The sequence below is a fragment of the Lepisosteus platostomus genome, chromosome 22 (assembly GCF_059453375.1).
Source record: "Lepisosteus platostomus isolate fLepPlt1 chromosome 22, fLepPlt1.hap1, whole genome shotgun sequence".
In the NCBI taxonomy this organism is placed as follows: domain Eukaryota; kingdom Metazoa; phylum Chordata; class Actinopteri; order Semionotiformes; family Lepisosteidae; genus Lepisosteus; species Lepisosteus platostomus.
The window spans coordinates 17,843,864-17,868,938 of NC_142632.1; the positions used below are offsets into that span (position 1 = coordinate 17,843,864).

The 25,075-nt window shown below is 51.1% G+C and overlaps 2 protein-coding genes across 2 annotated transcripts; both read left to right on the forward strand.

The window, feature by feature from the left end:
- The first annotated feature begins 614 nt into the window (after positions 1 to 614).
- Positions 615 to 6,517, forward strand: smg8 (SMG8 nonsense mediated mRNA decay factor). The gene is made up of 4 exons (XM_088616103.1): positions 615 to 2,215; positions 2,564 to 2,709; positions 3,711 to 4,595; positions 5,686 to 6,517. The coding sequence occupies exons 1-4, from the start codon at positions 670 to 672 to the stop codon at positions 5,896 to 5,898; spliced, it is 2,790 nt and encodes a 929-aa protein (XP_088472229.1). The 5' UTR covers positions 615 to 669; the 3' UTR covers positions 5,899 to 6,517.
- Positions 6,518 to 6,660: 143 nt separating this feature from the next.
- Positions 6,661 to 24,554, forward strand: gdpd1 (glycerophosphodiester phosphodiesterase domain containing 1). Its single transcript, XM_088616112.1, has 10 exons — positions 6,661 to 9,535; positions 13,173 to 13,215; positions 13,685 to 13,820; positions 14,573 to 14,618; positions 15,107 to 15,228; positions 15,318 to 15,407; positions 17,077 to 17,210; positions 20,262 to 20,321; positions 21,042 to 21,093; positions 21,187 to 24,554. The coding sequence occupies exons 1-10, from the start codon at positions 9,400 to 9,402 to the stop codon at positions 21,310 to 21,312; spliced, it is 945 nt and encodes a 314-aa protein (XP_088472238.1). The 5' UTR covers positions 6,661 to 9,399; the 3' UTR covers positions 21,313 to 24,554.
- Positions 24,555 to 25,075: the final 521 nt, after the last annotated feature.

Below are 25,075 nucleotides of genomic sequence, written 5' to 3' on the forward strand. Positions count from 1 at the left end.
AAAGACCAATTCAATTCTCTACTACTAATTTATAGATAAAAAGTACAAAGCAAGAAAACTGCGGGTTCTGAGAGACGTATTCCATTGGCTACCCATGTCAGCAACGCTGATGTACTGTAGACTGTTTACAAACGGCTATAAATCAATGTACCTAGGGAACTATGTACTGTAGACTATTTACAAATGGCTATAAATCAATATACCCAGGGAACTATGTACTGTAATTACAGTAATCTTTTAACGGCAAACTCTGTTACTGCAACATCGCAGCTGGGGCAAATTCAGTTCGTGGGGAAATAGTTTCCAACATTGCAAAATTCAGAAGAAAAGGAGATTCTGACATTACGTACATTGTTGGTTAGATACAAGAAAGTGCATTTGATTTAAATGTTGTACTTAAAATGTAAAATTGTTTACAGCCTTAAATAGATAGGCTATATCCTGATTTGGAAGATCACGTATGAAACGTCACAATACTAAGCAGAAGGTTCGACTGAAGCTTACATCGTCCTGACGATCAGCACGGCCCCTACTGCGGCTGCGCCCGTGTCCGCACATCGCCTGAGCCGGTTGCTTGTTTCCACCCGGACAGGTTTTACCGCGGCCCGCGGCTCCCGGAAGTGTTCCGGGTCTCCTTCCGTGTAAGCTTTGTTTTCTCAGCCCGTGAAGATGGCGGCGCCCGTGTCAATGGGAGAGCTGCTGCGCTCGGAGCAGCTGGAGGACCCGCTGTACAAAGACGAGGGGCTGTGTGTGCTCGGGATTTTCGGTAAAAGCGCCCTGCAGCCCAGCTCCGGTAAGGAATCGCTCATCAACACGCTGGCAGACAAGCACGTCTTTCCTCTGTTTGGGCCGGAGGGGGATGCGGATATTCCCGGAGGAGGCAGCTTGATTCGCGCTTATTATAACCAGGAGAGTCGGGTTCTGTATCTGGTCCTCACCACCGTGTGTGACAACCGGCAGCTGCTCCGGGCCTGCGAGGCGCTGGGATCCGGGCTCGGCCACGCCGAGGCTCACGACTTCTGGAAGGCGGCGGAGAAGCAGCGCTGCCTGCACCTGCTGTATCTCTTCTCGCTGTGCCACATCCTGCTGCTGGTGCACCCGACCTGCTCCTTCGATGTCACCTACGACCGGCTCTTCCGCGCCCTGGACGCGCTCCGGCAGAAGGCTCTGCCCCTGCTGCGGGCGGCCATCAAGGACTGCCCGGTCTCCAAGGAGTGGAAGCTGAACTGCAGACCTTGCCCGCCGCGCCTGCTCTTCGTCTTCCAGATGAACGGGGCTCTGAAGGTCAGTGGCGGGGCCGGTGCAGGGGCCGCGGCGGGCGGAGACGCCCCGGGAGGGAACCCGGAGAAGCCCAAGAAGCACTCTCCCCGGCGCCGCCTGCAGCACACGCTGGAGGACCAGATTTATCGCATCTTCCGCAAGAGCCGCGTCCTCACCAACCAGAGCATCAACTGCCTCTTCACCGTGCCCGCCAACCAGGCGTTCGTGTACGTGGTGCCCGGGCCCGAGGAGGACCCCGTGGGCGCCCTGCTGGGGCAGCTGCGAGGGCACTGCACCCTGCGGGACAGTGAGCCCGGCGCCGTGCTGACGGGCCCCCGGCGCTACACGCAGCTGCGCCAGTCCGCCAGGCAGCCGTCCTTCACCGTGGAGGGCAGCAGCCTGGCGGGCGCTGGCGGGCAGCTGGTGGACTGCACGCTGAAGGAGTTCCTGTGGCAGCACGTGGAGCTCGTCCTCGCCAAGAAGGGCTTCGATGACAGCGTGGGCCGCAACCCCCAGCCCTCGCACTTCGAGCTGCCCACCTACAGCAAGTGGGCACAGGTGGCCGGCCGGCTGCACCAGGTGATGCTGGACAGCCAGGACGAGGGTTCGGCCGAGCTGGCGCTCAAGGTGCAAGGGCAGCTGAAGGTGCTGGAGGGCTTTCTGGACTCCGATGCCAAGTTCTCGGAGAGCAGGTGCCAGAAGGCGTTGCCGCTCGCCCACAGTGCCTACCAGTCGAACCTGCCCCACAACTACACCACCACCGTGCACAAGAACCAGCTGGCCCAGGCACTGCGCGTCTACAGCCAGCATGCCCGCGGCGTCGCCTTCCAGCGCTACGCCCTGCAGCTGCACGACGACTGCTACAAGTTCTGGAGCAACGGGCACCAGCTGTGCGAGGAGCGCAGCCTCACGGACCAGCACTGCGTGCACAAGTTCCACCTGCTGCCCAAGACAGGTACTGCGCCGTGCTGGCCGTCCCTCCCCAGAGCACAGGGCTGGAGTTCTTCAAGCCCGGTGTTTGTGTCGGCTGTTAATGAGAGTGCCGAAGCTCCCTGGCACTCTTTTTCCTTCACCTGATAGAGCACTATCGCAGGGAGCCCTCAGCCAGCTCTGCAGGAGAGGCAGGGTGCAGAGAGGACCCTGAGACTCCTACTGCAGTGTGTTCTACAAGCCAGCACAAGATGACAGGAATAAATCTACACATGGAACCCTAACCCTACTGTTGCGCAGGGCAGGGGTTCAGGTGTGGGTTTGGCGGTGCGATTTTGTCCCTGATCTCTGCTCCTTCCTGTTTCCACTGCAGGCGAGAAACCCGAGATGGACCGCAACCCGCCCATCCTCTACCACAACAGCAGAGGGCGCTCCACCAGTTCCTGCAACTGTGGCCGCAAGCAGGTGCCACGAGAGGACCCCTTTGACATCAAAGCTGCCAACTACGACTTCTACCAGGTCAGAGGGCAGAGAGGGGCTGGGCGCAGGGACGGGTTCTGGCCTGCAGACTCTGGGCTTGCATGGGTGGCCACAAATATTGAATTCATGGACTTGTAACTTATCCTTCTCTCTTCTCGTGTAATCGCCAGCTTGTAAACATAGACATTTAAAGTATCATCAGTCTAGCCTCACAAATAAGAGGCAGGACGTGGAGTTAACTCTCTGTTCTGTGATGTGATTGTAAAGTAGCAAACAAAGGTGAAGCTGTGTGAAACGATCACTGATTTATTTTAGCTGGGGGGAGGTAAACGTCACTGACTCGGGGGATAACTGTGCCGGTATTGAAGGACCAACTGCAAAATGTTGTATTTGTAAACCAGCACTCTGGGGAGGAAGAAAATTAACTGCCTGTTTTCAGGAAAAACTGTTTTCAGTTGACAGGAAAACAGTTTTCCAGTTTTACATTTTTTCGTGTAACTAGAACAGAGTGCCTGATAATAAGACAGAAAGCGTGATGTAGAACTGCCCATCATGCACCTTTGACTCCATTGATGGTGGTGAGGTGACTTGAGGCCATTCTGGGAATATTTAATACACTGGAACAGAGTGGGGGAATGGCCTGGTGGCGCAGTGCTTGGGCCCTGGCCTACTGTCTGTGTGGAGTTTGTATGTCCTTCGCATATTCCTCTCACAGTTCAAAGCCATACTGGTAGGTTTATTGGCTTCTGGGAAAACTGGCCCTGGTGTGGGTGTGTGTGTCCTGTGATGCTTTGTGCCCGTTGCTTGCTGGGTTAAGCTCCGGCTCCCCTGGGACCTGAATTGGAAGCAGCGCTCAGAAGACGGACGGAACAGAGTGGCCTCGTGGCTGAAGCAAAGGGCAGAGCTGCCAAGCCAGGCGTCTGCTGTGACAGCCCAGTGACCTGCAGGCCGTGCTCGTGCTCTGCCCTGAGGGCGGGGCGAGACTGGCTTTCCGCTGTGCCAGCCTCTGGCTGAGGCTGATGTCGGTCCTGCTCTTGCAGATGCTGGAGGAGAAGTGCTGCGGGAAGCTGGAGAGGATCCACTTCCCCGTGTTCCAGCCCAGCACCCCCGACCCCGACCCGGAGCCGGAGGGCGAAGAGGCTGCGGGGCCCCCCGAGGCCCCGGCCGAGGGCAGTGGGGACGGCGAGCAGCTGAAGGAGGAGGAGGCTACCGGCCACACGCCGGGAGACAGCACCAGCCTGAGCCTGGCCCTCAGCCTGGGCCAGTCCGCGGACAGCCTGGGGCCCTACGGCGACGGCGCCGAGGGCCAGGAGAAGCGGCCCAGCCTGGCCGAGCGGCAGCCCTCCACGGTGGAGTACCTGCCGGGCATGCTGCACTCCGGCTGCCCCGAGGGGCTGCTGCCCAGGTTCTCCAGCTGGTCCCTGGTCAAGCTGGGCCCGGCCAAGGCCTACAGCTGCCACTCCGGACTCGACCAGCCCGGCTTCCTCCCGGGCTCCACCTTCCTGCTGCCCTGGGACATCGTGATTCGCTGCCGGCCCGAGGAGGAGATGGGGCTGGCGGAGCCGCTGGACGCCGCGCCCTCGTCCTGGCCCGCGCCCAACAAGGCGCTGGCTGGGAAGCGGGCCCCGACGGCGGGCCTGGGCCGGGGCCGGCGCGGGCGAGACGACGTGGCCAGGGCCTTCGTGGGCTTCGAGTACGAGGACGGCAGGGGCCGGCGCTTCATCAGCTCGGGTCCCGACAAGGTGGTGAAGGTGCTGGGCCCTGGGGGCCCCAAGGAGTCCGCCACGCGTGCCCTCAACTCCGACATGCCCCTCTACTTCCACTCGCCCACCCAGGGGCGCGGCCTCAAGCCGCACTACGCCCAGCTCGCCCGCCTCTTCATCGTCGTGCCTGATGCCCCCCTGGAGATCGTCCTCGCCCCACAGGTAGGGGGTGCTGATCTGTCCCTCTGTCTCTCCCTCCTCACCTTTCGCCTGTGTCTTTGCCTCTTTCTGTTCCTCGCTTCAGGAGAGTAAATGCTCTTGGCTGGCTTTCGTTTCGTTTTTCCAGTGTGTCCGGGTCTCTCAGTGCTGGGGCTCCTGAGTGGCCCTCAGTTAAAGACACTGTCTTAGAGGACAGGTTGCAGCCGGTTGCTGGGTTGAGTCACAGTCATGTGGCTGGGAGTTTCCACCAGCTGGAGCGTTAAAGACTGACTGCTGTGTGACTCAGCAATGACAGGGGCAGGTTGGCTGGGTGTCTCTTCGGCCTTTTCAGCAAACAGCCAGTCCTGCGAGGAGCTGGGCACCTGCCTGCTTGCAGTGACATCAGCCAGAGTCATTCCAGTCCTCCGGTCAGGGGTAACTTTGCAATTCCATAGATCTTTTATCGGAAAACAGTAAATTCTTTCCAAGCATCAGGCCAGCCCGGTGCGGGTTTACACTTCATCAGTGCCTTCTAAAAGTATCCACCCCTTCCAGTGGTGTTCCACTTTGTTTAAGTACAGAGTGCTCAAGTGGACCAGTTTGATAGGTGAAGATGACAAATGTCAGTAAAAAAAACAACTGCAAAGATGAATTCAAAACTAATTTGCTGATTGCATCAGTATTCACCCCCTTGAGTCAGCAGGTTGGCAGCAGTAACAGCCGTGAGTTTCTTGAGTAAGTCTTTGCTCACCGGGATTGTGCCAGTCTCATCCGTTCTTCTCTGCAAACGCGCTCGAGCTGGGTCATGCTGGCTGGGGACAGGAGCTGGGCAGCAGTGTCTTGCCACTGATTTTCTATCAGACTCAAGTCAGGACTTCATATACTTAGACCCTGTAGTGTGTAAGACCTACAGCTAATGGATCTGACAGCAGTACAGCGGGGAACTTTCTCCAGTCTGTATTTGTGTTCTGGGTGTAACAGGAGAGCAAACAGCCTTTGGTCACAGCAGACAGAGAGAGCGATGGACTGCTCTGCGCAGACACCCTCCCTGTCCCAACGGAAGGCTTGCGGTGACTCTGTCTGCGTCCTGACCCCCCTGTCCTTGCCCCCCCAGGTCCAGCCAGGCCCGCCCCCCTGCCCCATCTTCCACCCCGAGCAGAGGGAGGTGCTGCTGCCCCCGGACGGGTTCTGGGTGCTGCGCTTCCCCTACGCCTACGCCACGGAGCGCGGGCCCTGCTACCCGCCCAAGGACAGCCAGCAGCTGCCCAGCTTCCGGGTCCTGAGGGGCGCCCTGCGTGCCAACACCACCAGCCCACCCCCGCAGTGAACCCCCTGCGCCTCCAGGGACGATGCCCCTGATCGCTCGGATGACCCCGCGGCCCCGCAGCAGGACCGCCCGCGCTGGCGGGGCGCAGGCTGGGCAGGACGCAAGGCAGCCGGGACAGACACCAGACTCCCGAGACACGGCTCACTGGAAATCAAAGCCCGCAGAAGTCCGAGAGACCTGTGAGGGCTTTGTTGGGATTTCATTATTTACTTCATTTTCTCCTCTCTTTTCGGGTAATCAGAAATATAACAGTTTCTGAGGAGAATCTGCGTTGTGTTCTACTTCCTTGCTTCCTACAAACAAAGTGAAATCGCTGTTGAGCAAGTTCAGATCTGCTCTGAGGAGCATCTGAGTGTCTTAACAGGTAAAAGCCTGTGCTTCGCACACAGGCTGGGTCTTGTCCTGCGGAGGCCTGTCGACGCCCAGCTGTCTCCAGTAGGAGCTACGGTGCTCAACCAGCTAGTAGAGACAAGCTTGCAGATGATTACTTGACTGTAAACTCAACGATCATGACCTGCAACGTTCTCTAAAAAAAGAGAGTACCTGGAGTGTTTGCGTTCCTTTCTGACACCAGGCTATTCACCGATTTAATAAATGTAATAAACGTTTGTCAGATTTTTTTGTTCTTATCTCTGTGATTTGTCGTTCTGACAAGCGGTCTGGCTTCTGTGTCTGAATGTTTCACTTGTGTGAACTCGGCCACAGTCTGCTGTTCGTGTGGAAGGACCCAGCTCAGCAACTGGAAAGGGTGTTTCGACATCCTGTCAGAGTTTCAGGTTCAGTTGAACTAAGTCATGTGGGCCCGTCCAAGGAGCTGATAAGGTTCTGCATAAGATAAGGATGGTTTTGACAGAATGACCAGATGGAGGATTGCTCATGGGTGAGGTTCATGTTAACGTACTGCAGAAACTGTTTGCTAGTACGTGTTGCTCCAATTACAGTTTGGTAAATACGACTCTGTAGAGCACTGCCATTGGTTTAGGGCATATCCTTCGAGTCATTCAATTTTTTATGACGACAATGTAAGTTATTTACAGTTCACTTGTGATCTTACAATGATGATGATAATCCCAGTTATCAGCAGTTTGAATTATTGACAATGAATGGTATTAAAACAGAGTTCAGCAAAAGACAGCTCGCAGTCTGCTGAGGTTTGTTGCAACAGTGACAGACTCATCAATCCCAGTGACCCTGTAGTGGATCCAGGGCAGAAGAATAATTCCTTGCTCACCTGAAGAAGCTCCACGACAGAAACGTAGTTTAATGCTTGTCAGTGCCGAATGAACCTCTGTTGATTCATTGTGTACGGTAGTTGTATTATTAGCTGTGAGGAGGCTGGGATAAAAATTGGCACTGAATGATAATGATGATGTATCTCATTTGTTTGCTTGATTAATAACCTGTTCTCTGCCATTTGTGTTTATGGAATTGATCAGAAAGTTCTTTCAGAAGTTGTTGGCTAACCAAAGAATCTACTTATTTTTCCTGTGAAAGATGTGGAAACAGCGAGGTGATTTGGGTTTTTAACCTGATAAATGAACTTCAGCTCTTCCCTCCTACAGCTTGTTGTTTTGGGACAACTTTTTCTTCTAGAAATTAATTTAAAGGACATTTGTGTTTTCAACATATTAATGCAAAAATACCATAGACATTCAAAAGGAAATTACAATGGCTTACAACTTTGTTGTATATTTTCTTCAACTGAAATGTGCAACAGTGGGTGATATTATCACAGGGAGTGATACTAGTACATCAGTGATTAGTGAGAAATTTAGTTTCTCCACCTTTAGAGGCAGCAGACCCAGCTATCTTGTCCAGGTTGCATGGCTCAGTGACAGTGACGCAGATCATGGGAGGAAAGGTTGATGCAGTCAGACAGGAGCATTGATTGTGTACATACAGTGGGTGACCCTACTGACCGATACCCCTGAAGAACATGAGTTGGCAAACTCTTGTTTCTGATCACATCAGCTTTGCCTTTTTCTGTTTGGGGCTCGCTCAGTCAATATCAAATAAACCAAAATATTTTTTTCTGTATTACAACAGCATAAGAAGAGTGATAAATGAAGTGAATGGATGACAAAATTAAGGAAACGCTTGATAAAAGAGGGATACAAATATATTGAAAACAGGTGCTTCCACACAGGTGTGGTTCCTGAGTTAATTAAGCAACTTACACCCCACCGTGCTCAGGGTCCCGTATAAAAACGCTGGGGAGGCCCAGCTGCCCGTTTTATTGGCCACAAGGGCGTGTGGAAGAGATGAGGGGTGGTTGTTGGGGCTCGTCTGGCAGGAGCTTCACTGACATTGCTGATGTTTCACGAGGAGCAGTGCCCGAGGTGACGTCTGACAGGAAGACGACTTGAGCTGGGGGCAGCTGGGGATTTTCCTGTCAGTTGGTAGCAGTGGGTCCACAGCTGCTCCTTTCAGCCTAATGCTAGAAAAGAGGCTTCTGACAAGAAGCTTCTGTTTTTTTGGGGGGGAGTTGAGACATTATATCGCTGAGATTCTTTAAAGAGAAATGCAAAACACACCAGCTGTAATTAGACAAGAGCTGGCATGGCAATCCTTTGAATGTTCCTTATATATTTGGTGATATCTGACTATTTGACACATAGTTCTTTCAATTTATTAAATACTTTCATTTTAAGTTAATTCAGTTGCCACGCTGTCGCTGGTCTCTCAGGTCTCTCCTTGTTAAGACACTAGCAGTGGTTCCCGGGTATTTGAGTGCGGATGTATTAATAGAATCTGACAAGCCTGTGTGTTTGGCGTTTGATCTTCAGAGAAACATGACCCAAGCAGGAGAGTGCAGCCTCGCGGAAGCTTTTCATTCCTGGGAAGTTATGTATCCTTTTATATAGAGACGCTCGTATTCGTGCATCTTCATGAACCCAACCTGTAAACATGTGCCAAATTGAGTTCATCTGTGCAAGAGGTGTCACGGTATGAAGAGAAAATAAATTATCCATGTCTGTTCAGCGTTTCCCAGCGGTGATTGTGTTGAAGGCCGGGATTAAAGGCAAAATGGCCTCTTAGCACGCACAGTCCTGCAGGGAAGCGGATTTCGGCTGTTTTGTGCCTCTGGTATTGTTTGAAAGGCCTACAATCCACACTGCCGTCCGCTGGGAGCGCAGGGCGCGCAGCTGCCGCCCGCAATGCACAGAGCAGCGCTCAGCCGGCCGGCAGCCAGTGCGCATGCCCGTGTTGCGTTGAGCTCCGCAGAGCCGCCGAGCGCCGGAGCAGCAGTCCGGCCGACACGAGCCGGGGGTGGACAGTCCGGCCAGGGCAGCGGTCAGCGCACGGAGGCGCAGCGGGAACAGGAGTCCAGAGAGACCAGCAGACAGACCGGCGCGCACTGCTGAGGGAAGCGCTGTAAACAGACAGCATCTCTGCCGGCTTCCCGGAGTCCGGAGTCCACCTCAGCCCGTCCAGGAGCGAAACCGGTAGCGAAGACGCTGTCGCAGACGGAGCCGGGGACGGACGGACGGAGGGAGAGAGATGTGTGCTGCTATTTACGTGCTGTCCACTCTCGGCGGCTACCTGCTCACCTCCGCTTTGCTGCTGAAATGCCCGTCGCTGCTGCACCGCAGGAAAAGGGAGACGTTCCGGAGCAGACACATCTCACACCGGGGTGGTGAGTCGTTACACTCGGCTGTCCGGGGTCGCTCCTGGGTGGGGGGCTACAGAGATCGCCGCAGCTGGTCCTCCCGGGACACACCTGGGAGTCAGGAGTTTCCGCCTTGGACAGCGCGAGCCGCAGCTGGCGAGCTGTCATTCCCAAGACCAAGGCTGGGGGGCACATCCCAGAGCAGCTCAAATGGTTGGATGTCGTGGGGCTAGGAGCCGGAGAAGGATATCGATATGTATCCATGTCACTTCTGTACAGCACATACATGTTAAACGTGAGTGCTTCTCAAGCACCTCAGTCCCAGGTGCTGATGGTGATCTACCAGCTGGACTGAAGGACACAGCGCGACTGGCTTGTTCATGTCAGCTGTGGACACACGCCCTCTGGCTGTGGCAGGACAGGGGCGGCACCCCGGGACTGGAGAACCCCTCCTGTAGCACCCTTCAAATCTGACCCAAGTAATTCCGGACTAGTAATATCCTGGAGAAGAGTTCACAGTTCACACATTCGTAGCTCTCATTGAGACAGCAACAGCACTAATGGACACACACAGAGCATATGACATGTAGTGTTTAGGTGTTGAGAAGACTTTCAATAAAGTTTTACATAAAAGATTAATTCTCACATTGCAGGCAGTAGGTATTCTGGGAAATGTGTGCTTTTGGCTTGAGAATTTGTTAAAAGGAAACAGATTTAGGTAAAGAGTGAATATAGTGAGTGGTATTTAATGTAGACAACTGCAGGACTATGAAAGCAAAATGCTCATAAATTAGGTGTTTATGCTGACACTTTATTTCTGTGTTCTAGACAATGTGGGGAAAGAATAAAAAAGAAAAAATGAGAGAATATAAGTCAAAAGTTTAAGTGAAGGGGTGTTGTGTGATGTTAGAATTGTGTAATCCACTGTTCAAGCTGAATGTACATGACCTATGACATGTGGGTGTTCACTCCTGTAGTGTTTTTATACTAGAAGCCTCTTCTAATTTTCTGACTTTATAGTTCTGCAAGGAGCAGGCTGTTGTCTGGGTCTGTTATCTCTGTGGGAAGCAGTGCAGTAAAGGCTGTGTTGGCTGCTGTTGCACAGAGTGAGGGAGTGTCCTGAACTCTTCGGCCTGGGGAGGTTGTTGACTGAGCTTCTCTGATAGCAGCAAGGACACTGCGTGTCAGAGAGCACTGGGTTCAGGGTCAGGAGGAGCCAGGCAGGTGCCTTCGTTTCATGAGCTGTGAGTGCTTGTAGTATCTTCATCTCAGCCACCAATTGAAAAACGCTTTGAAGGCAAAAAGACTGAAAATTACAGCACAACTGGAAGTGCATTTTATTTTTTAAAGCTAAGGATTCACACTAGATAACAGGGGGGCGCAGTGGTTAACACTGCTCTGGGTTCAGTTCCAGCCCTGCGGTGCTGTCTTTGTGGAGTCTGCATGTTCTCCCCGGTTCATGTGGGTTTCCTCCAGGTGCTCCTTTTGCCTCTCGCAGTCCACAGGCACAGTGGCAGGTTAATTGGCGTCTGGGCAAATTGACCTAGGTGTGCGTGTGTGTCTGTGTCTGTGTGTTGGTGCCCTGCTATGGACTGGCCTCCAGTCCAGCGTTTACATGCCTTGTGCCCATTGCTTGCTGGGATAGACTCTGGCTCCGCACATCCCTGAATTGTAAACATCTGTTCGAAAATAGATGGGCTAACAGCACAACATTTATTATAGAATATACTTTACCAGTAATATAACTTTATTACTGTAGATAAAACAGTTCCTGCTTCAATTTCAGTCCCAACAGCTATGGTCAACACAGATGATCACTATCCATGGATTGGACGCACCTGAGAAATCGAACCTGCTGGGGCTGTCAGGGTGGAGATCAGTCCTACCAGCTCGAGCGGCGGTGAAGCCCCTCTGGCTCGGGCGCAGGGCTCTCCTGCAGTGCAGTCACACCCAGGGCCCCTGCGGTCTCGCTGCTGACTGAATTCACCCAGCGGGCGGCTCCTGGGGTGGGGTCACTCTCTGCAGGTCCCGGGCACCTCGTTTTCTTTTTCTTCGGGAGCCCTGAACAGCCCCAGGTTTATTTCATTAGGGAGAAACACACTTCGCTGCCGAGGCAGGAGTTTTTTACAGAAACATTAAGGTTAATGATGGTTTAAATGGTTTAACAAGCCAGTAAGAAACATTGATTTTAATTTTGTACTGGCAGGACTCGTTTCACAAACTAGGATTAGCTATAGGCCTACACCTATTTACCTAAAATATCATTATGTTGTCCAGGATTAGATGCCCTGTAATGTGCTTTCACTGAGGTCGAGAAGGAAAACAGCCAATCTGCAGGATTGCTTGCTTGGATTGCAGGCGAGGTTCCTTGTCTGTTTCTGAAAGACCTGCCTGCTTCTCTAAAGCAGTTTTTTGGAGGAACAGTGTGTTGTCAGAGCTGCTGATGTAACTGTGTCATGTCAGCAGGAATTAAGTTCCTCTTTCCTCTGTGCCCTTAATGTGTCACACTTGCAAAACATGTGAGTCTCCAAGGCAAAGGGTCGACTGAAGCAGCACAGTTCTTCCCTCGGGCCACAGGTTCAATTAACCAACCAATCAATTAACCAAACAATCACTCGACCTTGTTCTTCTGTAGCAACTTTTAATCCAGACCAATTCTGCACTGTAGATTTATTATACATATAAAACACAGTAAACAAAATTACAATGAAACATGTATAAATGTGAATTTAGAAGAAAAAAAGTGATTAGGATTTGAAGGCTATTTTAAACAAGTATGTTTTGAGGCAAGACTTAAAGGCCTCAACAGAGGCAGAATTTTCATATGGTGAGGGAGAGCTGATCTGATGAAAATCTAACAAGGAGCTCCAGAGCCCAGAAAAGACCTCCTCTGTGTGTGTCAGCCAGTGCTGAGAGAGTGCACTGTGTCACAAGGACTCTGGAGTCAGAAATGAGAGGAGACCACGTACTCTCCTGCTTTTGGGGCTGCTAGGAGCTTATTGATCTCATCACCTGCTTCAGAAAGATCCTGTGGAATCGGTTTCAAAACATGGCCTGGCAGCTTGTTCCAGAAACCCACCACCTGTGTGTCAATTGTTCGTCTCAGTGTCATATAGACTGAACACTGTTTCTTTTTGTGTAAAGTCTGCCCTTATACCAAGCAGCCTAGCTGGCATCGTACACATAGGATTCAGAGTTGTAGCACAGGGGCCTTACAGCGGGCTGAATAATTCATTTATATCTAAAATAGAAAAGGCACCTTGTGCTTCTGCATTCAGGAATCAAGACTCTCACCACAGCAAAAAGCAAGTGACCTCATCTTTGATACCCAGCGGGTGAATAGAACCAGTATCAGGTTATACCACACTTCCTCACCCCTCTGTCACATCTGACGGTATCAGATTTCTGCTAATTCTCTCTAACCAGCTTTGGAACTACGTCCTTGCAATGCATTAAGGTGACCTAGATCCGGTCATTTGAGTCCAATCAGTGTTTCTGCACTGAAACCAGAAGGATTTCTTCATTATACTGGTGTGGTGGAGTTTATATTGACTGTAGTGACAGCAGTGACACCTGTAGGGCGCGGAGCGTGAGGAGAGAGCCGCGGTCACCACTGGTGCTGCTGCAGGGTTTGTGACGCCTCCTCTTTGTGCTCTCTCCTCAGGCGCAGGGGAAAACCTGGAGAACACCATGGCAGCCTTCAGACAGTGAGTAGAGCAGCCACTGCCCCTGTCCTCAGACGCTCAGGGATGCCGTACGGGCTGGCCAGTCCTGGGCGTTTGGATTTGTGTCTTTCTTGTTTCCTTGCTGTTGACAGACACTGAATCACACAGAGCAGGGGTCTCAAGCTGAGGTCCTGGAAGTGTTTTCTACTTTTATTCCCTGCAGAAATATTCACACACTAAATTAAACTCGTTATTTTCCAGTCAGGTTCCACTTTTTAGAAAGTGTGTTGTGTGCTGTGCAGGGGATTGTGAGTGGGTCAGGAGCCTTGTGCATGCTGGCAGGTTCTGCGAGTCCGGCTGTGATGAGCTGAGCTGATCTGGGAACCAGGGGGAAGAGCGCTGTCTGTTCCAAAAGTTGAGCCCGTGACCGAGCCTGAATCCGGCCTCGGCTGCCCCAGAGTCACGGCGGCTCTGTCCTGGCGTCACGCTAACCCTCCGCTCTCGCTGGCAGCGCGGTGAAGCTGGGTACAGACATGCTGGAGCTGGACTGTCACCTGACCAAGGACGAGCAGGTGGTGGTGTCGCATGACTCCAACTTGAAGAGGTCGACGGGGGTCAGCGCTCTCATCCGCGACCTGTCGTATGCAGTGAGTATCTGATTGGTGGACCCATGCAAGGACAGTACAGTGGCCTCCACTGTCTTTGCTGTCCCATCTCCACTAGCTCCCTAGGAAAGCTACGCTCCAGACTTTCAGCAGTTTTCTGGTGAACCTTTCACATGAAATTGCTTGTACATTGTCCACAGTCCTTTCAATAGGCATTGAGGTAAGTGAACCTGGAGGTTCAAGCTGTCAACCGTATTTACAGAGGAGGGCAAAGTCTTTGAACTGTGAGTGAGCTTTGTTTTTGAGAGTAAAAACAGTGCACCTATCAGGACATTGTGAGAGATAAACTCCATTTCACCAGTGTCATTGTTACCAGAGCTGTTTTTCCTTTTGTGTTAAGATGTGAGTTTGCCGCAGTGACGTGACAGTTAGCTCTGCTGCCTCAGAATTTGGGGATCCTGGGTTTCAATTCTAGCCTTTTCTGAAGTTTGTAAGTTTCCTAGGTGTGGGCGTAGGTTCTCATCAGGAGCTGTGGTTTCTTCCCAACTTCCATCAACTGCCCCTGTCTTAAACAGTTAACCCCTGAGGAGAAAGCGCACCATTATGGACTGGCTTGATGATAGACTGCTTTTGCCTTCTGTCTTTTTGCTTTTGCCTTCTGTCTTGCCTCAAATCTTGCTGTAAATCTGAGATCGTCCCTCAGTGCTCCCCGCTGTGGGCAGATGCTGGACAAAGCTCGGTCATTGTTGCTGACTGTGCAGGAGGGTCTGACTGGCTTTCTGTGTTCTGTCTAGGAGCTGCCCCCTTACCTGTGCAAGCTGCAGGTGACCTTCCAGAGAGGTGAGTGCTGCTGAGTCTGGCAGCCGACAGCAACGGGGTTGGTGACAGAAATCCACAACCACAAGGGGTGGGATGTGCGAGCTTGACTTACCGCAGGGCTCTGGTCCGAGGTCAGGTCCCCACAGGGCAAAGATTATGATGAAGAAGGTGAGGATGAGGGGAGACCATTCAGACTGTGCTACTTACAGCTGGTGTAATGAATTGAAAAGGAGCCAGGCTCACTCACACGCTGTCCCAAGGGAGAGTCAGCACCTGTCTCTCACTGCTGCTGCAGCAGGTCCAGGGGGGTCACTGCTGATCCCACCGCTGCCACCACAGCGCCGCCGCCTGGCGATTCCTGGCCGCAGTGGACCAGCGCCATGATCACGGGGTCATCGAGCTCCTCCGGTGCTCGGCGTGGGCGGGGGGGGGTGTCAGGGGGATCTGGAAAGCGGGTGTGGGTGCTGTGGCCGGTGCGTAACGCCCCTGCTGGGGTGCTGTCTGTACAGAGGGCTGCTGCGAGGGCGGCAAGGACAAGCGCATCCCCCTGCTCAGAGACGTCTTCGAGGCTTTTCCCAGCACTCCCGTCAACATCGACATCAAGGCCAACAACGACACGCTCATCAGGAAGGTCCGTGGGCGCCACGCCGCCGTTCCCCTTTCCTGGGGGTCACCCCTCTCCTACAGTACCTGCCCTAATAACGCCCGCGCTTCCTGCAGGTGTCGGAGCTGGTGACGGAGTTCAACCGGGAGCACCTGACAGTGTGGGGCAACGCCAGCAACGAGGTCGTGCAGAAGTGCTACAGGGAGGTAGGACACCAGCCGCGCAGCACCGCCACGCCGTGCACACGCACGCTGGCACCATGCTGGCACCTTGCAGTACTGCAGCCACAGACACAGCTGGCTGAAGGGCGGCGAGCTCCTGCAGCCCAGCCTCTACGGGCTCGCACCTGGATGCGTTGGATGGAAACAGCACTCTTCTGCCCCAGTGTGCTGGTGCTCATTTTAATGTGTCGGGGAAATTGCCTCAACCAAGACCATGGGATTTGCTGTGCATTATGTGAAGAATTAAAGGCGGTTTAGCAACATGGGCGTAATTGCATGGTGCAAGAGTCTTATACAGGAGATCACGATTATGGCTCTTCCTGCTGTAGCAGGCCTTGTTTGTCAAGACTGAACCCCTTTCAGTATTGGTCTGGTTAGAGGTATTTACAACACTTACTCAGAGTGAACAGGCGACCCCTGAACCTGCCTGATTACATCAATAGAAGCCCGTAAGAACAACTTACCCCAGGATCGCATCCAGCTGTTGCCAGAAACCGTGAGAATCCACTTCAACAGCTGGCCAGGAAGCTTGTTTCTAGTATTTTAATTGTTGTTCATTTGCTATTTTCAGGTGTTTCTTGAGGTATGTGCTGAGATATACCTATTTCAATGCATAAAAGCCATGATCTGCGTACATAGATTCCCAGTACAGCTTTAAAACGTTACATAGGCCCAAATGGAAAAGGATAGCTGTCTCTTAGTTAAACAGCTTGGTGTCTTGATTTCAGTGCAGTGGAAACTACAGATTCAGATTTGCACAGATGGAGACTGATGCCTGTGAAGTGCAGGTCCTGCTCGAGCTCGTACTGGAGCTGGGCGCAGGCACTCAGCAGAGACAGAGCCCTTCTGCCCTGAAGCCCGGTGCTCTTGTCTGCAATGCCAGCCGCCGCAGTGATCACGGCCGCCATGAGAGATTGTGTTTCTCCTCTGAAGTCCTGCCAGAGCTAAATCCAGGCCTGGAAGCCGCCTGGCGTATCTGTTAATGAGAAGAACGCCAGAGATCCTGCAGAGTCCTGCCTGGGCCTGTGCTGGATCAGCTGCGTGGCCTTATGGGAGGGACAGCCGGGGCGGGACCGCCGCGGTCTCCAGATCCCAGACTGCAGCAATCCCTCCCCTCGTGTTCCCACTCCAGAATTATGATCACTTCTACAGGCAGTCCCATCGTGCTCCAGTCTCTTCAGCCATGGCAGGAAGTGCGTCGTTTTAGAAATACTTTAATTTACACATCTCACTCCTACTGCCCATCTCTCAAAAATCAAGCCCTAGGACCTTCTGCTTTTCAATTAATTAAAAACGTGGTTTCTTTCAGGCCTAATCCTAAATGTCTTTCAATGAACTAAGGCATTCTTTTCAAATAACTGATAATAATATCTACAGTTCATGGCATTGCAGTCAGTCAGGGAAGGATGGGTGTGTGTTAAAATCTCATTGTTCGTCAATGAGAGGAAACTTGCCTCACCCCCCACTCTGACAGACTCCTTTCTCACGCAGATCTGACACAATTCGGATGGCACATTTCTCGGTGAAGAGTGAGAGGGCCTCTCTGGGCTGAGCAGTGCAGGATGCACATCCTCAGGAATACGTCGCAGAGCTGGGTGCAGTGTGTACCTGCAGCGTTCACGCTGTGATGCTGGACTTTGGTTTTCCCTGACAGAACCCTCGCATCCCGATCCTGTTCAGCCTGCAGAGGGTGCTGTTGCTGGTGGGGCTGTTCTACACTGGGCTGCTGCCCTTCGTACCCCTGCGGGAGCAGTTCCTGGAGATCCCCATGCCCTCCATCATCACCAAGTGAGTGAAAGGGAGTTGCTGGGACCCTGCACTTATTGGGAGGGGGTAGGGGGGTGCTCTTGCTCTGATAGGTCCCATTCCAGCAGGATTGAAGGTCAAGGGGTGTTGAACCCCTACCCTGCTTCTTAAGAGCCCCAGATCAGCAGAGGTTTGTACAGTGTGACATGCTAGTTTCTCAACCCTGACAATCAGTCAAGCAGGTGAATTTTCAAATTAAGCAGGTTAAACAGATCTTCCACCTGTCCCGTATGTGAAGGAGTCTTCTCCCTGGTCTTCTGCCCTGTGTCTGTCCTGGAACCACGGAGACTGGACCCTGGGCAGGGTGCTGCCAGTCTGCTGCAGGACACACCCACACAAGCTGCATCAATCCTGCCAGCGTGTCTGTGGGAGGTGGAAGGAAACCTCAGCACCTGCAGATGACCCGCATGGACATGGGGGGAACATGCAGACTCCACACGGAAGCGCTTCTGACTGGTGTTGAACAATTCAGAGGTCATTTGGAACAGACCGTATGTAAAGCCCTTCGGCTCTCGAGGACCAGAGCTCCCTTACTTGATCAGTCTCTTACAGGTTACCCAGTCGGTGACATAGGGTGACTCTGGGACCAGTGCTGGAGACTGGTCAAGCTCAAGCCATTCATTTCACAACAAATGGAACCTCTGTTGATTGCTTTAGCAGCTTAGTCCAGTGAAGCAGTTTAGAACTGAAAGTCTGGTGATGCTGCAGGAACAGTTGGCCTCTCCTTGATTTCAGTTCATTACCAGCACTTTGCTAAAGAGAGCAGAAACAGCTTTGCAAGGTCTCCGCTGGTGCGAAGGCCTGCGGCTCCTGTAATTCAGAGTCCGTCTCCGGCCCGTGGCGATGGCCTCACCGCTGGGGCCCAGCAGGCCGAACGCTGCCACGGCTGAGTGGGCTGGAGTTGTGTGTCCGTTGTCCCCAGACGTGCTTCCTTGAGTCCAGCAGGGCCTGCAGCACATGGCCTTCATGAAGCTGATACTGTCTTACACGGGGAGAAACATTCTACCCGAGCAAATGGCGTCATTCCTCACAGTTGAGGGGGCACTTATTTTTTATATAGCAGTGTGTTCTGATCTACATTGTGATGTCCAATGATAAGAGTTTACTGTGGTTTTACCCCTTTCATACCAGCACGTTAGTACATTAGACGGACCTACCTGTTCCTGAGTAATTATAAGAAATAAATTCTGAAAGTCAGCTTTCTGCTCCCTCCTGTACTGCTAGACTCTCACACAGCCAAGGGCAGGGTACTGGCAGTGGAGCAGGACGCCGTGTGCGGATTATCGTGTAGTAATGTGTGCTTCTCGCAGACAGCTGGCTCAGGGCAGTGCTAAGCTGAACCATGTGAGAGTATTTGCATGCATTCAGCCTGGCACTGGAGCTTAATGTGTCCCTGCTGACCTGGACAGCAGCACACAGGCGCTGGAGGGGAGAGCAGACAAGCCTGCGTTTGTGCATCATTGAATTTGCATTAAGTAGCCATATCTAACTTTATTTAGAATTGTGCCTGAAAGTTTTTCTTGTGCATGAGAATGTTTCCGTTTAATAATTCAATTTCCTTAGTTTCATTTACCTATTCATTTTTCTCTGCTCTGTATCTTTTTTGTTTTTAACTCTTTGAGGATCTACAGTTCTGTGTTTGTTAACTGATGTGGAGCAAGTGATGTGTCTCCACTCATGCAGGACACAGCTGGTAATGACAATCAGGTTGGCCTGTTTCGTCCCTGTAGCCTGAGTGACCCTGTGTTTTTAGCAGCAGTAGCAGCACTGTGATGAACTGGCATCCTGTAGTTCTGCTTTGAGCCCTGTGCCTGCCAGGGTTAGGCTCCCCTCGCTCCAGCCCTCTCAGGATGATGCTTTTTAGTCCCGCAAGTGGATTTTTGTATTAAAAATCTTCAAAGGCATTAACAAAGAAAACCCAGTGAACTTCCGCTTCAACATTGAAACACAGTCCAGAAGGCACAAGTGGAAACTTTGTGAAATTGCATTTAAAATTGACAACAGCAGGCACTTTGTTACCCAAAGAGCTGTGGGAGTCTGGAGCAAGCTATCCTGCCATGTAGTTAAGCCAAAACATAGCTGAGTCCGATCAATTAGCTAGTAACTGCAATACAAACTACATAATCGAAATGGCCTCCTCTCATGTGAAACCTTTCCTATGTTCTATTGACCCTGGTGTCTGGTGTGTATTTCCACATGCTTGCAGAGATGTGGTTTGTCCGAATATTATGTAGCCAAAATCCGAGTGCTGTCACACCGTTAGGTGTACTGGAGCTGATAGGGTTTCCTGAATTTGTTTCTGAAAGTTATTTGAGAGACTAATTTAACTGAGTGAATAACTAGTGCTTTGTGAAATGGTCTCTGAACTCTTACGTAAATACACTTTGTTTCCTAATCTGCTTTGAGCACACCCAGCAGGTAATCAGTTAATGAGCATGGACCAGTTGTGAAATAAGGCCGATTTTTGTTCCTGTGCTGTTCAGCAGAAAGTGCAGTACATTTATTTTTAAGCAGACCATAATCTAAAATAAACCTTGGACTCTTTTCTTACAAAATGCAAGTGAATGAGAATTTTTTTGGTTTTTAATGTCAGTTTCTTTAAGTTGTGTGTTTTGATGGGAAACTGCATGTAAAATTGGTTCATTGCTGGGGAACAAGAGCTGAGAGAGATACTGAACAGTGACGAGTAACGTCTCAGGGGTTGTAGCAAATTAAATGTGTCAAAATCTGTAAATGCTGAGAGTACAGGTTGCCAAGCAGGAAGCCTTTACCCCCTGATGGTGGACAGTTTTGAGGGGCTGTGCTGTCCATACATTGGAGCAATTCTCCATTGTCAGGAAGAAAGTTCCCGTTCAGTTACAGAATCTCGCTGGTTCTTATCTCTCCCGCGAGGACCAGACCCATCCAGGACACGCTGACTAGGCCGTGTGAGTGCAGACTGCTAGGCTGTTGCAGCAGTAGTGGGGTTTGATGTGCCGCATCTTTTGAAGCCCCAGTGTGGAGAATCTCTGCTGACTGAATCCTTCCTTCCAGGCTGAAGGACCCCCAGACTATGACCAGGAGCCAGCGCTTCATCGCCTGGCTTGCTGACGCGTGAGTTCTACGTCGCCCCCTGCTGGCACTCCCCTAGATTCCAACCCCAGCTTCAGCCAGGATCACATCTTCATCACGGCCACATCAAAAAGACACCCCCTATTCAGCGGCACTTTTCCCCGGTCCTTGCCTGTTTTAGCTTTCAGGACCTGAGTTTTGTCCATTTGTTAAAGTACAGTGTGGCGTGCAGGGGGCGGGGCTGTGTTCTGCTCACAAGGCGCTGCCCAGGAGTGGGGCTCTGTGCTCCAGGCTGCTGTCTGTCTTGTGACGTCAATGGCAGCCCGCAGACAGCTGCACTCCACGGACCAGCAGCTCCGTTTCACGGGAGTCAGGCAGACAGCAGTCTGGACCGTCCCTGAGCCACACGGCAGCCCCGTGCAGACTGAGCTGGAGAATGGAGGATGCTGATTGTTTGCACTAAAAAGTTTAAAGGCTTAAACACAGGTACACGTTCATTACTCAAAACAACTCTTTGAGCAGATAAGGATGTACTGTATAACACTAGATTTTCAGAACATTTTAAGCCACATTAATACATTTAAACAACAGCAATGTTTTGCCCGGCCATTGTAGATCATCAGTCTGAGTCAGGTTAATCATTCAGCCCTAGCAAGCTCACTTAAAGCTGATCTTCCCTCTAAAAAGCATCCTCTGTCAAGGAGGGCCTTTATGTGAGGAGTTGAAAGGCAGCTCTTCTTTCTGGTGTCCTTCTCTTCGCAGGCTGCTCATGAGAAAGGCCCTGTTCCAGCATCTAACTGCCAGAGGAATACAGGTAGGTGGTGTGTAGCAGATCACTGCAGTGTGCGCAGGTGCGCAGGCCGGGCAGACAGTCGCTTGAGCCAGCTCTGCGTGTCCCTTCTCCCAGGTGTACGTCTGGGTTCTGAACGACGAGGAGGACTTCAAGCGGGCCTTTGACCTGGGCGCCACGGGCGTGATGACAGACTACCCCACCAAGCTGAAGGAGTTCATGGAGAGGAACAGCCCCAGCTAGAGCCTCGCTCCTGCTCCCTCCTGGCCCTCGGATGAGGCAGTTTGTCGAGCCGTGGGGAGCCAGCGTCCACGTCTGTCCGCTCATTCCTGCGGGGAGCACGGCGGGGGGGAGGTCAGCGCCTGTCCTTGCAGGCTTCGCTGGCACTTGGAGCTGTTGTTTCAGTCTGCATTGTGATTTGATTGATAACATTATTAGTCTTGATTCCAGGTCACATGACAACTGCATTCATCGGCACCTGGGTAGGCAAGGATTTTTCTGGTAAATGAAACGATTAGACTGAAATGGAAACTCTGGGGACCTGCTCTGCCCCTGCTGGTCAGAGTCTGTGCGTCCACCCTGAAGCCCACCCAGCTGTCCCGGCCGTTCCTCAGACCTGACCTTGGTGCCCCATTCTGTGAAATTGCAAAATGATTCAGACTGTATTCATAATGTGCTGTTAAACGTAATGTTTTATTCAAAATCTGGCAACACAAACTGCAGACTTCAAAGTTAGAGTAGATGTCTGTAAAAACTAAAGAGTCCAAACTGAAAGATGTTGATTGCATAAATACTCAGCCCTGTGAACTCGATATTTGGCAGTAATTTAAGCAGCAGTCTTTGTTGGTCAATCTCAGACAGCTTTGCACCCTGGCTTGGTGCAGTCCCAGCCCATTCTCCTGGGCAGACTTGCACAAACTTTCTCACGTTGCTTGGGGGTCACTTCTGGACAGGAGTTTTCAGATCTTTCCACAGATGCTCTGTAGATCAGGACTGGGCCACTCGAGCACTTCTTTACTTTCTTAGTCTTAAGCCAGCCTAGTGTAGCTCTGGTCTTGTGCTTTGGGTCATTGTCCAGCTGTAAGATGAATTTGTGTCCTGATTTTAGGTCTGAAGCAGCTTTTAACATAAAATAATGTTGCCTCCACCATGCTTGTCAATAGGGCTGTGTTGACTGACTAAGTGATGCACTCTGTCGAGTTTAAATCAGATTTTGTACTTTGCATTTAGACCAATTTTGTCTGAGCACCTTTCACTTGTTAAAGGTCAGCCTCACCATGCTCAAAGACTTACTAGGAGTCTTCATGGTTGGATCCCTTCAGTGGCTGGGCCCCCGACAGAGGGGCCTAGCAGACAGGTGTGTTCGTATTATTGCTCACAGACAGAGCTCACTCAGCTAATTCTATTGGTCATTAAGGTAACTCTGTTTGCCTAAATTAATTTAGGTTTGCACAGCAAAGTATTTGAATACTTTTGCAAGGCACTGTATATAGGTGTAAATGTTTGGGTGTACAGCTCTAGGCTGCTGTTTACAAGCTCATGTAGTAGCTGTGTCTTTCTGAGCCCATTGCAGTCATGCTGGAACCACACTGATGTTGAACTGAAGACCCCCTGCAGACAGGACCCTCACTAGGTGAGATGGACTGAACAGGACTTTAATAGTTTTTAGAAGAACCAGGCGATTGTTTTCTGTCTGATACAGTCAGTCGTTTCCAGTACCGTGGTTGGCACAGAGGCGATCCTGTGTGGTAAAAGCATCCTAATTTACAGAACGACCAAAAAAAGGTTATTTTAATTGTTTTAGAAGAGCACAACTTATTGCTGGAGCCCTGTGTCTCTTTACAATGGATCTGTATAATGGAGAGTTTGACTGAAGAGAATATTCCTTGTTGGGAATATTTTAAGAAGCAATAATTTGCACAAATCAAAATGTTTATCAAGATGATTGGTTTCCGATCCTGTTTGTGAATTTTTCAGTGTTCTGAAATATTCACAAACAAGTACACAAAGCAAGTACGTCTTTGTCTTGGAAAGAGTTTAACACTTTTAGAGAGCGGTCACTTCATTGTTCTGACAATATAAATGAAGCTTTAAAATCACTTGTAATCTATTAGATTAGAGGAGGGGTTTAATTACATTAAATTAAAATCTTTCTTCTAAAATGTAACTGCAGAGAAAGATGAATTTCTAGTGTCCAGAATGAATCGGGTAATTCCGCCTACATGTGACTGAAGCAGAGTAAATCGATCTAATTTCAAGGAGATTTTTGTGGTTCTTGTATTTGTACAAGTATTCTTCTATTTTTAAAACTTTTCTCAGAGTGTATTTTGTTACGGGTTCAAAGGTGCTGCGGTGTGATTTTGGACATTTCGAGCAGGACTCTCTCAAGCTCGTGCAGGTGCTGTTGGGTTGGCTACTGGGGTCCTGGGGGTTGTGCTTCACAACAAGCCTCAGGAGAGGTCTCCCCATGAGCGAGAAGCTATGCTGTGTCATTTCATTTCAACTGTTCTGCTGGGAACACGAGAGCAGGCACCTACACTAACGTCGATCCCAGGGATCCCGATAGAGCATGATGAGCCATTCCAGGTTTTCCAAACTGCAGGCCCTTGTAAGTCCATCTGTGTCCTGGATGGACCACTGTTAAACGGTTTTCATGAGCCTAAAAAAAACAGGTGATTCAACTTCTTAGTTGAATAGGAAGATAGGATTTGTCCGAGATGATTTAATACGTTTGCTTGATTGATGGGTTGAGCTGCTGTAAAACACTCAGGCCTGGATTAAGGTGCTGTTTTTCTTAACCCAGGAGAAATCAAACCTTGAGCACGAGCCCCAGGGCTGGATCTCTCCTGCAGGAGGGAAACGAGCTCTTTACTGACTGGAGAACGCAACACCGAAACAGCTTGGCTGGTGCGATATGGACTAACATATCGACGCCTCTTTGTTTGAAATGATTTTAGTAATTACTTTATGATTAATTCTGTAGCTGAGCCTTTTATCCAGCACAACGTACAGGAGTTAGTGTTACCTGTATGTATTTGTGTTTTGGTTTAGGCCAAGTGAAGGTGTCCTAGCTGGGTTAGTCGTTAATGTGCTTCAGCTGTGTGTTGGCAGTGCAGGTTGTTGAGGGTGCGAGCAAGTGGGCCGCGCTCTGGTGCGGTTGTCGAGAAGATATCTGCCCTTCCTCCAGGTGCTCGGGGGCAAGCGTGCTGAGCTATTGTTACTGTGGCAGGAGGTGCTCTGAATGTGTCCCAGGCTCCTGTGTGCAGGGCACTCGTCTGCTCGGGTGTAGCGGGGCTGTGCAGGATCGCAGAGAGAAACCTGCCAGCAGTGACCACAGGCCCCTACAGTGATGATGCACTCCTGCCCTTCTCATCCCTCCCTCACGCCTCGTGTAGGAACGAAGAAAAACAAACACCGTCGCCTTTTCCACACTGTACCACTGAGGCTCCATTCGTACAACACTGTAAATAAATATTGTGAAAGAGTTTTGATGAGTGTTGTGATTTCTGTTTTCCTTTACTGGTTCAGTAAATTGCAGACAAATTGTATTACTTGCTCTCACTGTGATTAATTTCTGGTTGTTCTGTCATACGCACTCCGTGGTTAGTGCTTTCACCCATCCATCCATTTTCTCACCCCTTCTTACAGTTCGGGGTCGTGGGGGAGCTGGAGTCCATCTTGGCATGAAGGCAGGAGTCTCTCACACACACACACACACAGACTAGTATGTCTCTGGACTGTGGGACCAGCAGAACATGCAAAGAGAACATACAGGCTCCACACACACAGCACCTCAGGTCTGGAATCGAACCCAGGGCCTGAACACCGCGAGGTAGCAGTGCTGGCCACTGTGCCACCTTACTACCCAAGCAGCTTTCGGTTCCATCAAACATCCCACACTGGACCAAGCGCAGAAGAGCGACCGGAGCCCCACACCCCTTCTGTCAAGTGGACAGTGGATACCCACCACAGGGCCCCGTGCAGGCAGGTGAGGGGCAGCTGGTCC